We start from the raw sequence: 21,588 nt of genomic DNA, 5'->3' as shown, positions 1-21,588 counted from the left end.
GCTGTGACTTAAAAGGGAACTTATTTTTCATCTTATGATGAAACTGTTCTGTATCTTGACAGCACTGGTGGTCACAGGAATCTTCACATGTGATAAAAGTGTACAGAATCAAACACACACACACACAAATGAATGCATATAAAACTGATGGAATCTGAATAAGGTCTGGTCTGTAGATTGCATCAATATGCATCACATATCATATCATGTCCTGGTTGTGATGTACTAGAGTTACCCAAGATGTTACCCTTTGGGAACTAGGTGATGGGTATAAAGAAACTCTCTGTATTATTTCTTACAATGGCATGTGAATCTACGATTATCTCAAAATTTTAAACTTTTAAAAAACTCAAGAAAAAAATGCTTATTAGAGTAAAAACAATTTTGGTTTTATATAAAATCTTGGATAAAATAAAGAGGGCAAGAAATAAACCAAACTTTTTCCCTAACTCCCTGTTTGAGTTTGAGGTAGGGAAGGAAGGACATGCAGTTTTATTTTGGGTTCCACAGCTTTGCAACCCAAAAGTTCTGTAGTACGTACAGACATTAACAAGTTTTGTTTAAAAGTAATAATTGTATTGTTTTGCTAAGTATATAAGTAATGCATATGTTATGAAAAATTTAGAAAAATGAAGGCAGATTATGATAAGAGTCACATGACCCAGTGATGATGTGGCCTTGTAGTCCTCCTTTCTATGATCATATGTGGACTTTGGAGGGTGAAGAGAAACTGGATTATTCTCTAAATCAGGAATCAGCAAACTACAGCCCACAGCCAAATCCAGCCAGATGCCTGTTTTTGTACAACCCACAAAGAAGGGTTTTTACATGTTCATATGCTTACATACCTTCATAATATCCTCAGTATTGCCTCTTTGATTGCAAAGCTTTAAGTACTTACTATCTAAACATTTACAAAAAGAGCTTGCCAATCACCCCCCACCTCTAAACTGCATTTTTGTCAAAAGCTTTTTTAAATTAAAAAGATAATGCAATTCCTTATTTCTAGATATTTAGCCTGTTCTCAAATTTTTATAATATAAAAAGTTGTAATGCACATTCTTGTGGCTAAATTTGTGCACACAGAGATGAATGTACTTTTCAAAGGGGATATAACTTATAACTAACATTATTTTATAAATATGTCATACGTATGTATATAATTATTTATAAATGTTTTAATTATTTTGTAAATAAATAACATTTATTTTATGACAAAACAGGAATTTTATTAGATTATTAATGTCATATATACATTAGCTAGACAATCCTCTCTTCTCCAGAACAGAAAGCTAGTTCAAAGATTCTAAAATTGACGTCTTATCCTACTAGTTGAATAAGCCAAACTCTGTAACATCATCCAAAGTATCATTTTATACATAGGAAGAAGTTCTAAGGAAGGTTTTTTTTTTAAGGCCTGTCTAATTCTATAAAGGTGCATAGAGGAAGAGTCTGGCATAAAATTACAGAGGTCAAGGTGAAGTTGAAGGTAGCGTAACTGAGGTGAGAAGACCAGAACTTGCAGTCAGCTTGCTGGGTTCTAATCGATTGACAAGCCAGGTGACCCTGGGCAACTTAACTAAACACTCTTACGTCTGTTTCTTCATCTGTAAAACAGAAGCGGTCATCATGGCCAAGTCATAGGGCCGATTAACACACGTAAGCACTGTTTCCTACGTTGAACGTGCTTGTTTTTGTAATGAGCCTCATTATCCAAATAGATGCCCAATACTGTGCTCATTCCACAATACCATCTTTGCTCCAAAGAGAGCGCAGAACCTTCCTCTATAAGCAGTAACTTGTAGGATTTTAAAATTAAAATCCCAGATATTAGCTTGCTCACTTGCGTGTGTGTGTGTAAAAGTTTATTGCTTGTTTCAGCCAGAACAAAGCCATTAATAAAAGGGGTCACCAGTGAAGTAAAAAGTACCACCTTTGAGGAAAAAAAACTGAATACAGAGATATCAAATTTTAGGCTTAGAATGTCTTTTGCCTTTAACTACCTAATCATGGGGTTTACTCTGTTTCCCACCATACAGAACTAGATACTTTGGTAATCTTCTTGGACCACACCACCCTGCCCCATCCAGCTCATCTCTCACATACCAGCCTATACTTCCTGTTCACTGAACTTGAGAAGTATTTCCTCTCTGCCTTCTGCTACTGCTTAGCCCAGGCCCCTATACCCCATCTCTAATGGGGGCTTCCACTGTAGACTTCCTGCCACGGGTCTCTCCGGACAGTTCATCTGTCACCAGCCCCTATCCTCACCCCTGACAATCAAGACTTTGGCTGCCTCCCCTCGGCCGCCCACCCCCGTGTCCACAGGGTCAAGTCCAAACTGCCAGGTTCGACACATTAGGAGCTTCACATCCGCACCCTAGTTTCCTTGTCTAACCTCATCTCCCCAACTTCCTCCTGCATGCCGGCCACACAGAGCTCATCACAGCTGGCTGAACGTGCATGCATTTTTATGACTTGGCCTAGGCACATACATTCCCTCCTTCCCAGAGACGTGCCCAGCCTCTCTGCCCAGACTCATCCTCCATAATAGCTCCTGAAGACTCCTAATGAAGCCATTCCTGACTAAACACCCACTCCCTCTGTATTCCCAGAGCACTCTGCTACCACCTACATGATAGCAGCCATCATCTCTGAAAACTGAAAACATCTTAGAGCTTCAAAATGGGAATGAAATCTTTTCGAAGACAACATATTTCTTTGTTAAGCTTTCCAAGACACCATCTAAGAAATAGTCTGGCTCACCATTTTAAGGTGGAATAAACAGTAGACTGTATATTAAAAACAAAAAATCCTAGACATGAGGGCCAGTTTAGTTATCCTTCAAATTGCCATAATTAAGTATTAACATGAATACAAGACCCCTAACTATGCAGCTTATTAAATAACATTACTTACTATCTTGGTCGTAATCTGGTTTTGAATTTCTACTTTAAGTATAAAGAACAAGTTAACATTCTTAAAGTTTGACATCCTGACATAAACACCACTTTTGTTATTTTAATTATACTCCACACCTCAAATTCATTTCCTTTGGCTGCAGTTTTCAAGATTAGTGGAAAACATAACGTATAATTTTGAGCATTCTGTGTTCTTTTCTCAAACACAGTAAAATAAGAACTTTGAAGAAAACACAGGAGGAAGCTTCACAACACTGGATTTGCCAATGATTTCTTGGATACGACACTAAGAGCACAGGAAACAAAAGTGAAAATAGATTAACTGGACTACATCAAAAGTGAAAATTTCTACATATCAAAAGATACACTCAACAGAGTGAAAAAGTAACCTATGGAATGGGAGAAAATATATGTAATTCATATAACTAAAAAGGGATACACATAGATAAATATATATTCTCTATATATTCTTTTTTCCTTTATATAGAATACACAGATAAAGATAAAGGTAAATCACTTATAACTCTACAGACCTTTACCTAGCTAGCTAGCTAGCTATCCATCTATCCATCCTATCCACAGGTTGTTGAGTTGTATCTGTATCTATCTGATAAGGGGTTAATATCCAGGTATCTATCTGATATCCATATGTATACCTGATAAAGGGTTAATATCCAGAATATATAAAGAACTCCTCAACTCAACAGAAAAGCAAACAACTCGATTAGAAAATGGACAAAGGACTTGAACAGATATATCTCTGTAGATACACAAATGGCCAATGAGCATACGAAAAGACGCTTAACATCACTAATTATTAGGAAAATGCAAATCAAACCACAGTAAGATATCACCTCACACCATCAGGATAGCTACTATCAAAAAACAAAAAGGAAAATAAGTGTTAGTGGAGAAAAGTTCCAGAAACACGTTGCCCAACAATGTGAATATCCTTAATGATACTGAACTGTATACTTCAAAATGGTTAAGATGGTACATTTTATGTTATGTATGTTTTACCACAACTAAAAATTTTTAAATTAAAAATTAACTAAAAGTTTAAAAAATAACTTCAGAATAACCTAACACTATGGTTTTCCTGTAACGTGAAAGCCCAATTTATATGAAATGCAGCATTTCGTAAAGTGATAGAAAAATAAATTGTTATATTACATGGTTAAAAACACTTGAGTATTGTTGTTCACAAAAATGGAGATCACCTGAGCATCTGAATAAACAAGAGGTATATGTACATAAAGGAAATGCCTGCCCTGAGAAAGCTTAATTAACAGTTGCAAAAGCTAAGGGGAAGAAGAGATAGAGGAAGAAAAGGAAGAATAAAGATTCTCGGGCCACCAAGTGGTGCCTCAATACCAATACCAATACAAGGTTAGCAGTAACTACCATTTTTCATATGAGGAAACTGAAGAATACAAGGGTTGAGTGCTATGCCCAAGGTCACGCAGCAAGTATGAAGCACAGCTGAGATATGAACCTGAGGTACCATCCTGAGAAGGCACCAGGGCTGGAAGGCAAAATGACCAAAAGAGCCCAGAGTCTGGGGACTAGAATCTGAACCCATTTCTCCCATGAAACAGCTACAACCTTAGATGGTCAGGTTCCTTTTTGGGTCTCAGTTTCCTCAACATTCATGTATCTTTTCCTTCCATTTCTTTCTTGAGTGTGGTCAACTCTTATTCCTTCACTTCCTACTTTTTTGATTCATTTCTGTTCTGAGATTGTAAATTCCTGGTTTAAGATAGTTTTTCACATCTGCAAAGGCTTGTTTAAAGATATTCAACTCATGATGGAGTGTTATGTCGGTGTTCTCTTGGAAAATTTTTGATTCTCACCTTGTTTTTTTCCTATAGTAGTTTTATACAGATGCTACCTGCTGTTTCACATCATTTTAAAATGTCTTATATTTTCCTGGACAGCACCAACAGGTGCTCCCATGGAGAGGTGAGGTATTTGGGTGTTTTACTAGGTTTCTTAGTTACACTGGTAAATGAAGGACGTTTTCTTTAATAAGTGGCATCTTTTTTTTGGTGATGGGGAGAGAAGAATAGGTAAATCTCTTGACTCTATGATATTGTTTGTTTCTGGGCACCCTGAATTTCCCTGCTTTTTCCTCTTCCCTTCACCACCAGGCCTCCAGGGGATGCCTCCCCCTTCTCTCAAGAAGCAGTCCCACCCCAATGCTGTACGGCCAGTGTTTCATGCATTTTCAAACGCCTTTCTTTAAATTTTCTGCTTTTCCAGTAAGCGGCCTGAGGTGAACTCTTTAAAAATGGTTCGCTATCCACTTGGCCCAGAAAAACCCCACAAAATCATGCAAGAGGTTCAAATCTTCATGTTCACTTTAAGAACACTCGTGAAACTGCCCAGACCATTAAGGGTACGCGTATCCAAAAGCCACCAAGTATCTGAAGGATGTTACTTTACAGAAGCAATGTGTGCCAACCTGTCCTTACAATGGTGGAGTTGGTAGGTGTGCCCAGGCCAAACAGTGGGGCTGGATGCAGGGGCAGTGGCCCAAAAAGAGTGCTGTATTCTTACTGCACATGCTCAAAACTGCAGAGAGTCATGCTGAACTTAACGGCTTAGATGTAGATTCTCTGGTCACTGAGCACAGCCAGGTGAACAAATTCCCCGCAGTGTGGCACAGGACTTCCAGAGCTCAAGGTCGGATCAACCCATACATGAGCTCTCCCGGCCACACTGAGATGATCCTTACTGAAAAAGAACAGATTGTTCCTAAACCAGAAGAGGAGGTTGCACAGAAGAAAAAGATATCCCAGAAAAAACTGAAGAAACAAAAACCTACGGCCTGGGAATAAATGTCACTAAAAACAATAAATGCAAATAAAAGTAAAAAAAAAAAAAAATTTTCCAGCACAGTCGCTGCTCAGATCCACCCGTCTCAGACCTGTTCTCACAACCTCCCCACTCAGGATGGGGCATGATTTATGATTTCCCTGTTTTCTGCCACCGCTGGGGCTCAGCTACTCTCCCCTCATTCCCATCCATCTGACCCTCAGCTCCAGTCAATCCAGAGCTTAGAGTACTCCCTGTTTCCTAACTATGCTGGAGACAGGGGTTATGCGTGCTTTTGTTTGCTTTCCTTCTGGATCCGTTTAGCATCTGAAGGATGTGGGGAAAGATTTAGTTGTAGGTGGCTGCCAACATTTTCCTTATCTCTGAAATGAAATTCCTGGACAGGGCTCTGACACTGCAGGGTTCTGAACCAGTGATTCTGAGAACACGGGCTTCTCAGTTAAGTAGAACTTTCCAAAAATAAAAATGGTGCTGGTCTGAAATGCTTTCAATGCTTCATTAAAAATTCACAACTATTATATCCTATCTATAAGCAAATTCAGTAACACCTTACCAGGAGCTTTGAAGAGAGTATCAGAGATCCTTAGTAGTGAAAATGTGAGGAACCACAACTCTACAGCCAAACTACAAATGCATGATGGCATGATATGTAAGGTATTCTCTAGAAGAATATGTATGTCCCCCTTTCCCCGCCAAAAGCAAAGAAGATAATAATTATAACATCAATCCAAATGGAATAGATCATATTAAATATCACATTGGTGTGGATTTCCAAAAGGTTACCATAAATACTTTTATATTGCTCTGAGTCAAAGGAAATACTAAAAGGAAAAAAGTAATTATTGTTATTAGTCCATCTATAAAACTAATAAACTAATGAATCAGTGTTATGCTTAAACTTATTTTTTATGCATAGCCTTGAGAAATTTTTTTAAAGCCCTCCTTTATATATTACTTTTTTCTCCTTAAATTCAATCGTTAACACAACTTAGCTCCCCAACAGCTTTTAAGGTAGTTACTTCCCTTTTTATTTTGTGAAATAAATGAGCATTTCAATGATTCAGAAACTATACCAATGAGCACGCCATATTCATTAAAAGAAAAAAGAAAGAATAAGTAGTGCAGACCCGACAGTGGCTATTTTCAAAAATAGGTTTTTAAGTTTCAAGATTGGTTTGTAAAACTTTGCATCAATTTCACCACTGCCAACATGCTTCAGGTTAAAATACTGTTCAAATTGAGGAGAAAACTTTGTGTTCCTTTTCCTGTTTATTTTCCAAGCCAATCCATTTAATAGTTTTAAAGATGACCGGCATGTCCTTCCCCAAGGTTTAATCACCTATGGCCCTACTTTACCACGCCAAGTTCCGGGGAATGTTGCATTTAGCAAGGCATGACCAGCGCAAGATGCTGGCTTACCTAGAAATTCCCAGGTTCCTGAATCCCCACCTTACCTCAGACTCATCTGTAGATTCTTCAAGAGACCCCGTTTCCTACAAAGCAGAGAGCGGGGAAAACGGTCAGAACACGTGACAAAAGGAGAAAAAATATTTTCAAGGAACAAGAGTCATCATGTCCCCACCACCAATACCCACGTGCCCTTTTTTGGAGGTAATTTGCAACTCCAGTTTAAAGAACTCCACATGGTCCGACTCTCGCAGGCCTCCTACAAACACCTTCTTCATACCCCACAGGGTACCCTGAGATGGTCGCTCTGGGGCCACATGGATCCACCGCTCCCAGTGACCTCCCTTGACTGGTCAGCAGGTTAACAAATGACCCCAGGAATTCCCCATGGGAGGACCCAGAAGGCTTTTCCTTCGCTAAAGATGGAAATCAGTCTGGCAAAGCAGCCTTACTGATCTCAGAAGAGGCAACCGCCATCTCAAATTATCTATAAGCCAACTTTTATACGGCAAAGCTCTTGTGCTATTAATTACTATGCTATGAATCTGGCTGAGTCAAAATGATTGTCTTGCTTAACAGCTTTTACAACAGAATTCCCCTAGCGTGGTACCGATCAGACGCTGTGCAAACAAGCTGTATAATTTACATCCACTCTTTAAACCATTAACTGGAAGACAAATTCTGCCATTTAACACAGTTTCCCTCTTGCTAGACGATGAATCTTGCTGCTCTGGAGAAAACAAAGCAAAAGGGGGAAAAAAAAATGGACTTGATTCCGCTAATCTCTCACCTGTCCACTCAAAGGGAATGTGCTGATGCCACGCATCCGCCAAGAGGTCAGCAAAATGAAGATTTACTTAACGTGCTTATAGATATCAATAGCAATAAAAGGTTACAACTAATATGCTGACACTGAACGTGAGCATTTCGCAACCAACCACGAGATTAGAGAAAAAACAGAACCAAAAAAATGGGGCAAGGACATTTTAGATACATCAAGACAAAAAAAATAAACATTTTAAAGAAAGTTGGATGCATATATTACTCAGTGCAAACTGGACTGCGGGATAAACACAAATAGGGCATTTGAAAATATTTTAATTTCATTCATTGAAAATCAGTAAGAACCTAGCAGGTGGCAGGCTGCCTCCAGAAGAGCCTAGCGGACAATACAGTCCCTGCTCTCAAAGTTCACCTGTGAAACAGGGATGAACGTTAGGTGTACTTAAGAATTTGATTGCAGTTCTATCATTAACCATGATGAATATCAGAATCTCCTCTGTATCCCAGGGCAGGCTGTTTTGGTTTCATGGTAATCTAAATATTAGAAAGCCCTTATTAATTTGGAGCTACAATCTCTCCACAGTAATTTTTGTTCTTCGCCCTAATATGACACATAAAACATCCACTTCTTCTACTGCTTGCCAGTTCTCCAGACACTTAATGAAACGTATCAGGCTGACCCTTCTAAATTGTTTCTCCCTCCGCTAACCATCCCCAGTTACTGGTTTTACGGCATCTGCCATCCTGATCCTTGTTTTTTTTTGTTGTTTTGTTTATTGCTTTACAATGGTGTGTTAGTTTCTGCTTTATAACAAACTGAATCAGTTATACATATACATATGTCCCATCTCTTCCCTCTTGCGTCTCCCTCCCTCCCACCCTCCCTATCCCACCCCTCCAGGCAGTGACAAAGCACGGAGCTGATCTCCCTGTGCTATGCAGCTGCTTCCCACTAGCTTCTACCTTACGTTTGGTAGTGTATATATGTCCATGCCTCTCTCTCGCTTTGTCACAGCTTCCCCTTCCCCCTCCCCATATCCTCAAGTCCATTCTCTACTAGGTCTGTGTCTTTATTCCTGTCTTACCCCTAGGTTCTTCATGACATTTTTTTTTCTTAAATTCCATATATATGTGTTAGCATACGGTATTTGTCTTTCTCTTTCTGACTTACTTCACTCTGTATGACAGACTCTAGGTCTATCCACCTCATTACAAATAGCTCAATTTCGTTTCTTTTTATGGCTGAGTAATATTCCATTGTATATATGTGCCATATCTTCTTTATCCATTCATCCGAAGACGGGCACTTAGGTTTTTTCCATCTCCGGGCTATTGTAAATAGAGTTGTAATGAACATTTTGGTACATGACTCTTTTTGAATTATGATTTTCTCAGGGTATATATATGCCCAGTAGTGGGATTGCTGGGTCATATGGTAGTTCTATTTGTAGTTTTGTAAGGAACCTCCATACAGTTCTCCATAGTGGCTGTACCAATTAACATTCCCACCAGCAGTGCAAGAGTGTTCCCTTTTCTCCACACCCTCTCCAGCATTTATTGTTTGTAGATTTTTTGATGATGGCCATTCTGACTGGTGTGAGATGATATCTCATTGTAGTTTTGATTTGCATTTCTGTAATGATTAGTGATGTTGAGCATTCTTTCATGTGTTTGTTGGCAGTCTGTATATCTTCTTTGGAGAAAAGTCTATTTAGGCCTTCTGCCCATTTTTGGATTGGGATGTTTGCTTTTTTGTTATTGAGCTGCATGAGCTGCTTGTAAATTTTGGAGATTAATCCTTTGTCAGTTGCTTCATTTGCAAATACTTTCTCCCATTCTGAGGGTTGTCTTTTGGTCTTGTTTATGGTTTCCTTTGCTGTGCAAAAGCTTTGAAGTTTCATTAGGTCCCATTTGTTTATTTTTGTTTTTATTTCCATTTCTCTAGGAGGTGGGTCAAAAAGGATCTTGCTGTGATTTATGTCATAGAGTGTTCTGCCTATGTTTTCCTCTAAGAGTTTGATAGTGTCTGGCCTTACATTTAGGTCTTTAATGCATTTTGAGCTTATTTTTGTGTATGGTGTTAGGGAGTGATCTAATCTCACACTTCTACATGTACCTGTCCAGTTTTCCCAGCATCACTTATTGCAGAGGCTGGTCACTATTCTGATGTCTTTACTCAACATCTATAATATATTTTGCTCCTGATGCTAAATGTTTTACATGTAGCATCTTGAAATTTCCTAATGCCCTCGGAGGTAAAAGGCAGAGGCTTAGAGGTTGAACTTAAATGGCTTCTAACATCCCTGACAGTGCCTGCACATTAAGTTATTAGCATTAGCTAAACAAGTCTTTGACAACTGTGCCAATAAGCCACAGCGAGATTATTTCCCACCTCTAGAACTCTCAAAGAACACTTGACTACTCTTTTCAAAAAACTACATTAAACCCAAGGAAAAATTTTTTCCTAATTTGAGATCCATTCAAATATGCACATGGCGTATAAGGGCAAACGTCTCACTTACATGCGTCATTAAAACAAAAATGGGCCCCCAACCAGCAATTTCAATCCAAAGACTCAAAATCAAATTACCTTCTGTTCCCACTGGAAAGCATGCAGTGGTGGAATCGGATACCTCAAGGCATGGAAATCTCAGAAATCTGAGTCCTCCAAGAAAACCAGGCTCTCGGAGGAGCCTCCTGTGGCTACTGGTTTTCAAGAGAACCTTTATTCCAGGACACTCTCAGACTTACCCTCAGCGCCAGTCTGAACCTCCCAGACCTAGCTGTGGCCTCAAAAAAATGACCCTTCTTTCCACAGCGCTACCAAAGCCATGCTTGAGTGCCTTCAGGAACTGGCCTGGTCTGTTACTTCTTAGCTTCGTTTATTCATCAAGCCCCCCTCCTTAATGCTCCAGAGACAGAGGCAACAGGGAGACGTGAAGTGAATGTCCCCAGCAAGGGATCCCAGAAGCAAGGCTGAACCTCGAGAAAGTCAATGATTTTCAAACATTTTTTTTTAACTTCACATTCTCTCTTTCAAAGACTCTACCTTCAAATCAGAAAAGCGTAAGTTACAAAATTGTGCTAGTTTCAAAAACGGAACTACCATACGACCCAGCAGTCCCACTACTGGGCATATACCCTGAGAAAACCATAATTCAAAAAGAGTCATGTACCACAATGTTCACTGCAGCTCTATTCATAATAGCTCGGAGATGGAAACAACCTAAGTGTCCATCATCGGATGAATCGATAAAGAAGACGTGGCACATATATATGATGGAATATTACTCAGCCATAAAAAGAAACGAAATTGAGTTATTTGTAGTGAGGTGGATGGACCTAGAGTCTGTCATACAGAGTGAAGTAAGTCAGAAAGAGAAAAACAAATACCATATGTTAACACATATATATGGAATCTTAAAAAAATGGTTCTGAAGCACCTAGGGGCAGGACAGGAATAAAGACGCAGACATAGAGAATGGACTTGAGGACACGGGGAGGGGGAAGGGTAAGCTGGGACGATGTGAGAGTGTCATGGACATATATACACTACAAAATGTAAAATAGATAGCTAGTGGGAAGCAGCTGCATAGCACAGGGAGATCAGCTCGGTGCTTTGTGACCACCTAGAGGGGTGGGATAGGGAGGGTGGGAGGGAGACGCAAGAGGGAGGGGATATGGGGATATGTGTATACGTATAGCTGATTCACTTTGTTATACAACAGAAAATAACATACCACTGTAAAGCAATTATACTCCAATAAAGACGTTAAAAAAAAATTTGCTAGTTTCTAAGATAAACAGGCCAGACACAAAAAGACACGTACTGCAGGATTCCACTTAATATGAAACAGAAAGATGAACAGAGGTTAGCTAGTGCGGGGGGCTAGGGGAATGAGAGTTACTGTTTAATGGGTACAGTTCCAGTTTGTGATGATGAAAAGTTCCAGAGATGGATGGTGGTGACGGTTGCACAAACATGAATGTACTTAATGGCACTGAATCACTACACTTAAAAATGGTTCAGATGATAAATATGTTATGTGCGTTTTACTGTAATAAGAAAAAAGTTGTGCTGCTCTGCTTGAAGAAAAATGAAGGGCTGGAAAGTACCCAGTGATACAAATGTACAGCTGGACAAATCCTGGGCAACAGGCTGAAAGCTAAACTCAACAATTGTTCCACTTTATCCTTCTTTTGCAAACCAACCCCTTAAACTTAATCATCTGCCCAAACAGCTTTAACGAACCATCTCGGTGCCTTGACCTGTGACCTCTTGAATCTATTCATCAACCAGCATCAGGATCATCTTCCCAGAACACACAGCACCCTGGTCACCACCCTCCTCAAGGAACCCTCGGGGGTCAGGAGATTTCAGATTCCCCAGCAAGGTCGTCAAAGCCCAGCCCAGTGTGGCACCCAGGGCACTTTTAGCCTCACTCCCCACTCTCTGCACAAACCCACAGCCCTCCAGCCACACCGGGTGACTTCTCACTCAGAGATCCCATGGTCACATCTCTCTGTCATTGGTGGCAGAAGAGCAACTTGCAGTCTGGATGTGGCCAGTAGGTGTTTTGTTTGGCCTGTCTAGTGTTTTTAAGACTTTCCCATACAAATCTGTATTTCTGACTTCCTAAACTCAGACTATACCTGAAATCCGTATTTCCATATAACAGCAGTTGAAGCTGAGCAGCTACGGCCCCAGAGACAGAATGCACCTCACCACCAACATCCCCAACTTCCCTGCACCAGAAAATCCCCCTCACTTCCACTGCCACCCGGCGCCTTAAGCTTGGGATGCTTGCGTGGAGCCTCCTGAAGTGGTTCCTTCAGCTTAGAAGGCCCTTGGCCCAACTCTGCACTCACCCTAGCGGTCCTCAAACTCCCAGCATGCTCTACAGGGAAGCTCTCAGGGGGTACCTCTGGGAGGTGGTAGCAGTCAGGCTGAGGTCTTGCTTTAACAATAGAGCTTAGATTTTATGTCTTCAATTTTCATGTTGCCCATCTGAGGCTAAAAAAAAAAGATTGAAACTCACTGGCTGTTTCTAAATCCTAAACTTTCTTCATGGCCCAACTTAGGTCTCACCTCATTCACAGAATTGTCTCCAGTCAGTCCAGGCCACAAGGTCCAGACCCGGCCTCCAACAGCCTCTCTTCCTTCTATACCCATCAGCTTGCACCTAATATTAATTACCTGGTCCTAGGAGTTAATCCTTTTTAATTCGCTGTGGATGAACCCAAAGGCTTTTGCCTATCTCCAACTACCCTACCCAAAGGAACCGGTCAATACCCGTTTGCCGATGATGATGAGAAGAAACAAGCTGCTGTGGAGAGGGTGTGGAGAAAAGGGGACCCTCCTACACGCTGGTGGGAATGTCAATTGGTGCAGTCACTGTGGAGAACAGTACGGAGGTTCCTCAAAAAAACTAAAAATAGAGTTGCGCTATGATCAAGCAATCCCACTCCTGGACGTATATCCAGAAAAGATGAAAACTATAATCTGAAAAGATACATGCACCCCAATGTTCATAGCAGCACCATTTACAACAGCCAATGTCCATCAACAGATGAATGGATAAAGAACATGTGGTACATATATACAGTGGAATACTACTCAGCCATAAAAAAGAATGAAATGCCATTTGCAGCAACATGGATGGACCTAGAGATTGTCACACTAAGCGAAGTAAGTCAAATATCATATGATATCACTTATATGTAGAATCTTAAAAAATGATACAAATAACTTACCTAGGAAATAGAAACAGACTCACAGACATAGAAAATAGACTTGCGGTTGCCAAGGGAGTAGGGGGTAGGGATTGACTGGGAGTTTGGGGTGTGCAGTTGCAAACTATTATATAGAGAATGGATAAACAAGGTCCTACTGTATAGCACAGGAAACTATATTCAGTATCCTATAATAAACCATAATGGAAAAGAATATGAAAAAGAATATACATATGTATAACTGAATCACTCTGCTGTACAGCAGAAATTAACACAACATTGTAAATCAACTATCCTTCAGTAGAATAAATTTTAAAAAAGAAATTAGCTGCTGATCCAAAGCAGTAACATTGTACCTCCGCTGTATATTCCTTTTCCATTTATGAGCAATACCAAGTGCATTTTCTCCAGGCAAATGCTTGAATTATTAGCTCGTGGCTACAGGACAGTTACAGAAGGGGAACCGAAGGGTGGCAGCACAAACAAGGATAGAGCAATCCAAACACAACGTTAACAACCTGGCAGCAGCCCCAGGAAGGAGCTAGTTGGGCTCTCAGAAGACCCCTCCAATAAGGGCTTTCAACCCACCCCGACCCCTAATCCTACAATCAGGGCCCCGTGACAGCGGCCCGGGAGAAGACTCAGCACAGCCAGCCTCAGAGGCCAGGAGGGGTTAAGAAGATGGTCAACCCAGGAGGAGAAAGAGAAGCCGGGACCTCCCAGGTTGCGAAGTCCTCACAGTTTGGAGGGAATACACACTGTTTGTAGAGGGCAACGAAGAGAATCTGGGGGAGAAATGGGAGGCTGGAGCCTGAGGAAAGCCAGCTACAAACTTTGCACGATGAAGAAAAAGAGCAGAGACCAGGCCCCAGGAAAGCAGACTAGGCTGGAGACGGACGTGAAACACACAACACTTACTACCACCTTCTTTTCCTTCCCAACAACTGTGTGCCACAGCTGAGCCTGATGGAGGAGTGTTTCCAATGTTTCACAAAGGCACAGCACGGGAAAGAAGAAATATTTTGTGTGAGATGTATTTGATATCCCTGTGCACAGAGCCTCCATTACAGAAAGCTTTTGGGTCCCCAAGGACTAGACTGGTTGAGTAGGAAAGATGAAAGGGTACCCAGGGAGCTGGCAGAAGCCGGGAGACTCAGGTTACCAACCTTTTCAACCAATTAGGCTCAACTACTATACTTATCCTGCAAATGAAGAAAAGCCTTGAGGTCTGCCCCAGCCCCAAATCTGACTTTGCATCAGAACCATCTAAACGCAGTAGGGAGAACTGGCTAATACCTGCTAATCCACTCCATCATTTTTTTTCTTTTCCATTATGGTTTATTACAGGATATTGAATATAGTTCCCTGTGCTATACAGTAGGACCTTGCTGTTTATCCATTCTATATATAATAGTTTGCACCTGCTAATCCCAAACTCCCAATCCAACCCTCCCTCCCCCTCCTCCCCCTTGGCAACCACAAGCCTGTTCTCTGAGTCTGTTTCTGTTTCGTAGACAAGTTCATTTGCGTCACATTTTAGATTCCGCATATAAGTGATATCATATGGTGTTTGTCTTTCTCTTTCTGACTCTTAGTATCCACTTCATCTTCAGTAGGTATAAATAAGAGCCCAGAATCACAAGGATTTGGTTAAAAAAAAAAAACCAAAAACACCAACAAACAAGAAAGGGGAAAAAAACCACTAAGGAGGACAAAGTTTCTAGAAGAAACAAAGGCAACTGTGACTGAGTAGGCATGAATGGGAAGCTGCATGAAACACAGAAGCCCCTGATCTGATGAATGCTCCCTCCCCCAGGTGGTAATGCGGGAGCCCAGGAGGCTACCAGTAATCAGCTAATGACAGCAGCCTCCAGACAACCAGCCCAGAGGAAGATGGGAGAAGAAACTCACAAGGTAATAAGCACACCCAGCTGAGCTAATTGGTGACTATACTTGTTAGATGATGGTAAAGAGTGGGCGCTCTAAAGATTTCTCTGATCCTGTGCTTTTGCAACTTCTTGTTCGGGGCTGTTTTTCCTTTAGTTATTTATTAGGAAAGTTGCTTTTAAATGACCTATCTTGGCCAAACTATATGAAAAGAGAATTGTGCACACCTAAGCCAAACCCAAGTTTGGGTTATAAATCATTGTCCTATTTACAAACCAACCACTTCAACCTAGCACTTTAACATACTTTATCTCAGTTCATACTCACAAGAGTCCCGGAGAGTAAAATCCCCAAGCTACAGGCAAGAAAACTGTGACACTCAAATATTTGTCAACTTGGTTTTTATTTTATACACGGGGCACAATCACATGAGGGTATAACTACTCATGAATGTACTATCTGATAATCCTTAAATGCTCTACAATACAAATAGAATGTTCCTCACTTCTAAAATGTAGTGGGAAATTCAAAGCAGAAACTCTCCTATCTGGTCAAAGAATAGATGGTCTGAGTGACCAAATATTTTTGTTTTTTTTGCGGTACGCGGGCCTCTCACTGCTGTGGCCTCTCCTGCTGCGGAGCACAGGCTCCGGGCATGCAGGCTCAGCGGCCATGGCTCACGGGCCCAGCCGTTCCACGGCATGTGGGATCTTCCCGGACCAGGGCATGAACCCGTGTCCCCTGCATTGGCAGGCGGACTCTCAACCACTGCGCCACCAGGGAAACCCTGACCAAATATTTTAATGGACCAGGTTCTCTGCTGGTTGGTACGAAAGACGAAAGGGTACCCAGGGAGCTGGCAGAGTAAGCAATGTAGGAAATGTAATCTACAATTCATGTGAATTAATAACTTTCAAAAGTTTCAAGTAAGATAAAACAATTTAACACAAATTCTACTGAACCTAAATTAACAATTTGACGTTTTCAATTCAGAAGGCTATTCTCCCCCTAATAAATCCATTTAAACATTTTATTAAGCACCTAGTACCTGGAAAGCAGTAGCCCTGTGAGAGATACAGACATGAGTAAGCTCTGTGCTGATTCTTGAGGACTCAGCAATCTGCAGGAGAGATAAGACAAATACACGAACAACCAGACTTCAGGCAGAATGCTGTTCAGAAGCAAGGCATGGACAAATAGTGTTGGGCATCTGTGATTACGAAGGTCAACTATAAGTCATTTTGGAGCTAGGTAAAACAGTTGGTTAGAAGATTTCCCGGCACAATGCAGGGTATTAGTGCTTTCTGTGAGCTGTAATATATATGTCACTATTTTTACTAACTACCTTAACCATACTCAGCATAAACAAGGATTTCCCAATGACTTTAAAAAAAAAAAAAGTTCATTCATATACAAAAAGTGATTTTTTTTTCCTTTTTTTTTTGGTTGCGCCTTGTGGCTTGCAGGATCTTAGTTCCCCGACCAGGGATCGAACTCCTGCCCCCTACACTGGAAGCGAGGAGTCCTAACCACTGGACTGCCAGGGAATTCCCCAAAAAGCGATCTTTAGTTTGGGAGTCTGTGGACTGTGTTATGGTAACTCAGTTCAGATCTCACTCTTTTGGTTCTTCCTAAAATTACGGTGGGTGAAAGGTCCATCACCAAAAACACAATATGCTCAGAAAAGTTAAGAGGAGAGGTAGAGTTTTGTCTTGCACATCTTGGAGGACTGTTTCCATTTACAGTACATGGCGCTAAGGAAAAAAAAGCTTCCTTTACCCTCACCTGTTCGTCATAGTTAATTTGAACACACATCTTGATTCTTAAAGCATTCAGGAGACGTGAGGAGAATTATGTCAAGATTGTCTAAAAGGTTCAAAGCAGCAGAACAGAACAATTAGCAAATTTATTTAACACCGCTTTTGGGCTCTTTTAGCCTTCCAAAAACTATGTAATAAAGGCCTCCTATCTTGGTCAGATTTCAATGGCTTCCTATGTGAAATGCAAAATACACAAATCAAGCAGACTGGGCAAAGTCTAACCATTTTTAATCTATAAAGGCCCAATAATACAGGTTCAATTATCTGGCAGCTTTCTTTAAAAAAATAAACAGAACAACAATTTGTGGATGTTAGCTTCTTTCTGCTGTTGTCTTTTTGAGAACATTCTTTCTGAGAATGACACGGATACCACTGGGGGAACAAATGCCTGCTCTAACCATATACTGGCTGTTAGAGCATCACAGGCGAAATAATGACTTGAAGGAAATGTATTAAGGTGATCAGGGCTAATTCTATTTCACAAAGTAAACAGTGATTTAGAATAGGTTCTTAAGTATTTTTAAAAAGACAGAGTATGCCAGTGAAAAATTGTGAGCTTTGGAGACACGACTAGAGATGTTTTAGACACAAGCCTCGGCGAGTTACTTAAGTTGACAGAATTGCAATCTGTTTATCTGTAAAATTCAATCATCTAACATACTGAGAGCCAAGCACTTTTCCAGGTGTCAGGCATACAACGTGAACAAATCCTTGCCATCATGGAGCTTATAGTCTTATGGAGAGAATATACAGAAATATACAGAGTATACAAAAAAAAAAGCTATTTAAGAACACAGTATGTCAGATGGTCACGAGCGTTAGTTAAGGAGAAAATTACACAAGAAGGAGGTTTCAAAGAATGGTCATGGAAGGTCTCATGCAAAAAGTTAACACTTGGACAGACACAGGAAGGAAGTGACAGAAAGAGCCCTGTTAATATCTGGGGCCAAACAAAGGCAGCGGCATGAGCCAAGGCCCTGAGGCAGGTCCATGCCTAGCTTGTTGAAGGAAGAGTAAGGAAGCCAGGATAGCTGATGCACAGTGATAGAAGGGGAAGAGAATAGTGGAAAATGAGGTCTGAGGACAAGGACAGAGAGCAATTGGGACAAGGTGCTATTGGGCAACTAGACCATTCTAAGGACTCTGGCTTTTTTTCAGAGCGCAATAGGAGACCACTGGAAGGTTTGGAATGTAAGAGATGCCTGATCTGACTTATATATCAGAATAAAATTTACCAACAGAATTCTTTTGTGAGGACCAAATGCAATGTGAGAGGGTTCTTTAAACTGGAAATCCTGTAAAAATGCAAAGCATTCTTATTATATCATTAACTTTCTAAGTGTCTTTTTACATCAGACAGCTTTGCCAAACTCCTGCACAAAACAGCAGTAAATTCTAAGAACTCTCTCCGTTCCTACTACACTATATCTAAGAATGTAGGAGCTTGGTTTCTTGCTTTTAAATCAAACCACCAAAAAATTTTATTTCAACGAGAGATGAACAGTGTGAAAACCAATCTCACAACTATCATCAAACTCAGCTGTGAGTCATGAAATTACATGAGCATTTCCCTTTGAACTGCTTGAAATGGAAAAGGAGGCTCCAGGGGTAGGCAGAAGACTCTTCTGTTAACACACTGACGGTCCGAATTTAATTTCTACCTCAGCAAATTTCTTATTTATTGGCATATACACAGGGCAAAGTTTCATTATGTAAGTGAAGTATGTTGGAAATGGTACAAAGTAGATTATTAAACTAAAAAAATTTCTCTTATGCTAATCAGCTCATCATCAAGTCACTGTTTAGAAGCAACTATGGAAACTGACAGCCTTGTTAATTTACAAGGAAAAACAGTGCCAAGCTGAAATGACACTGGAAATGGAAATTTAAGGTATTTCCCCAAATTCGGGTCTTTGTTTGCTTTTTTTCTTTTTTTTTTTTTTGGCTTTTTGATGTAACTTTGTCATTTCAACTAATGTCTGGCTACCACTACTGCCTATATGAAAATAACTCTATTGCCATCACTAACTTTTCCCTAAACTCCACTGTCACGTTGCCAGGTGTCGAGTGGACATTGCCATCTGATGTCTTACCAGCAACAAATAATCCCACATAACTTTTACTGAGCCCAACTTTTCCCAAGCACTTTAAATCTGTGTTAAACCCACTCCATCTTAAAACCACCCTTCGAGGGCAGTACTATTATTACCTCTATCTCACAGTTAAAGTTAAATGACTAGCCCAAAGTCACATTTTAAGAATGAGAACCAGCAATGGAGCCTAAGACATTTTTGCTCCCGGACTGATAGATACACTTAACTACCGCCTGATGCAACACTGACTTAGATGGGTAACTAAATGAAATTGATCCGAAACAAAACTCATCGGATGCAACAGTGACTCAGCTTTGTACCTAAATGAAATAGTCAATAGATCCGAAACAAAACTCATCCCGTCTACGCTCTCCTAGTCCACCTGCATATCACCTCTTACCGTCTTATTTCGAGAGGAACTTAAATTTTAGCCACCTGATCTCAAAACTCAAATCATGTGTGATGCCTCCCACGGGCAGCCAGACCCTTGGAGAGCCCGGCCTGCCTTCAAGCCAAAATTTCACGGGGCACAGGCCACAAGAGCAGCGCCGAAGGAAGGGCCGCCCCGCAAACGCCGGGGGTGTGTCGGGGCGCTTGTCTCTGCGTGACGTCCAGGAGCCGACATCCCACCCGCCTCTCCGCTCCCCGAAACGGACTTTTGCCGTCTCCCCGCCCCACGTGGGCCTGCCTCGTCCCGCAGGAGCCCCGCACCTCCGCACGCTCCACTGCACGCCTCCGATCGCCTCACCCTCGCCTCCCCTTCCCCTGCCTAGCAGTTGCAGCCTTTACCTGCTCCTCCGCTTCCGCCATGACCGAGCAGGGGAGTCACATGACACACCCGGAAATGAGAGAAAACAAGAGCCTGGGGCCCGGCGCCTGCTGGGAAATGTAGTTTTAGCATCGTCTGAGTCGGGAAATGTATTCTAGCTGATGAACCTACTGGGCCTCGTTTCGGCTTCCACCTCCCCAAGCTCAATGGAATTGTGCTTTGGAGAATCCAAACATAACCATCGTTAATGCTATGATTTATTTTATTGTTGGTCTTATCGTTTCCGTGGTTACCATAGTATTTATTTATACTTAGTGTATATCATGTCCTGGATTTATAGCTTTGCGTGAAATATCTCATTTAAGTCTCCCAGCAAACCTTACTGTTATTCCCATTTACAGAGGGGAACATCTTGGCTCAGAGGTCACACAGTTAGTCAAGGACAGAACTAGGATTCGAATTCAGCTTTGTCTGATGCCAAAGACTCTGTGATTACCAAATCCAGCTTAGTCTAAAAGTGTTTTTTGCTTTTTTTTTTAAGTATATTAAGTAAATATAAAACAGTCTTTGAAATAGAGAACCAGAGACAATTTATCCTCCAAAAAGATGTAGCTCCTACTGTTTGCTACTACTTTAAGTCGGCTTTCTCTTCTGGCACCTGGACATTGAAATTTTAAAAAACCTCTATGTTTAATTATTCGTTTAAATTTTTGTTGAGTATATTCTATGGGTAAATATTCAAGATAGAATATAAATCTGTCCTTGGTAAAATCTGTAAAACCACTGTATTACTTTCATCCTTCAGAATGAATGATACCCTCTCCATGCTTCTGGGCATTATGAACTCTCCTTCCTAAACCTCAGAATCTGCAGTATCCTGTTCAAAGATGGGCATTTACTTCTTTCCACTCATTTCCAGTAGATACAAACTACCAGAGGGCATCTCAAATGGCAGCAAGTGGTAGGTGCCCAGTGCCTTATTGACCCCCTGTGCTGCATGGACTCTGACCTAGTAGGAAGTCATGAACTCAACACTGCGCCTCCCAGGTCTCTAGCTGTAACCTGCTCGACCCACCAATTCCTCAACTGCCAGGGTGACATCATCTGAGACACCTGTCTTCTCCCCAGGTTGGAAAGAGCCTTAGCTCCACCCTCTTCCTCCAAGTCTTGTTGGAGTCCCTCTTCTAGTCTGCTGATCACTTAGTCACAGGGAATAAAGATACACCAATGCCAAGGTATCTAGATATACATAGCCAAGTACCCAATACCCTAAGTATCAACCTTTCAATCTGAGTTTCTAAGATCTTCTCTTATAAAACAGGCCGAGAACAAACATT

General features: G+C 41.0%; 1 protein-coding gene across 3 annotated transcripts in view; it reads right to left on the bottom strand.

Annotated features, from left to right (window-relative positions):
* The window catches only part of VPS41 (VPS41 subunit of HOPS complex), a 204,549-nt gene extending 184,222 nt beyond the window's left edge, over nucleotides 1–20,327 (bottom strand). Inside the window, exons 1-3 of one of the 3 annotated variants that reach the window (XM_073809540.1) lie at nucleotides 20,272–20,284; nucleotides 16,618–16,689; nucleotides 7,214–7,252 (exon numbers count right to left, since the gene is read on the bottom strand). Coding sequence is in view for 1 of the 3 variants with exons in the window: in XM_019940651.3 (XP_019796210.1) it covers nucleotides 7,214–7,252; nucleotides 20,272–20,292 (60 nt within the window). In the remaining 2 variants the exon portion in view is untranslated. Of the gene's footprint in view, nucleotides 1–7,213; nucleotides 7,253–12,818; nucleotides 12,907–16,617; nucleotides 16,690–20,271 lie in introns of those variants that run through there. The other 2 variants (XM_019940651.3, XM_019940652.3) reach the window with 2 other exon arrangements.
* Nucleotides 20,328–21,588: the final 1,261 nt, after the last annotated feature.

Source organism: Tursiops truncatus, chromosome 9 (assembly GCF_011762595.2).
Source record: "Tursiops truncatus isolate mTurTru1 chromosome 9, mTurTru1.mat.Y, whole genome shotgun sequence".
NCBI lineage: Eukaryota > Metazoa > Chordata > Mammalia > Artiodactyla > Delphinidae > Tursiops > Tursiops truncatus.
Note: the sequence above shows the minus strand (reverse complement) of the source record. Positions and strands in the feature narration are given on the sequence as shown.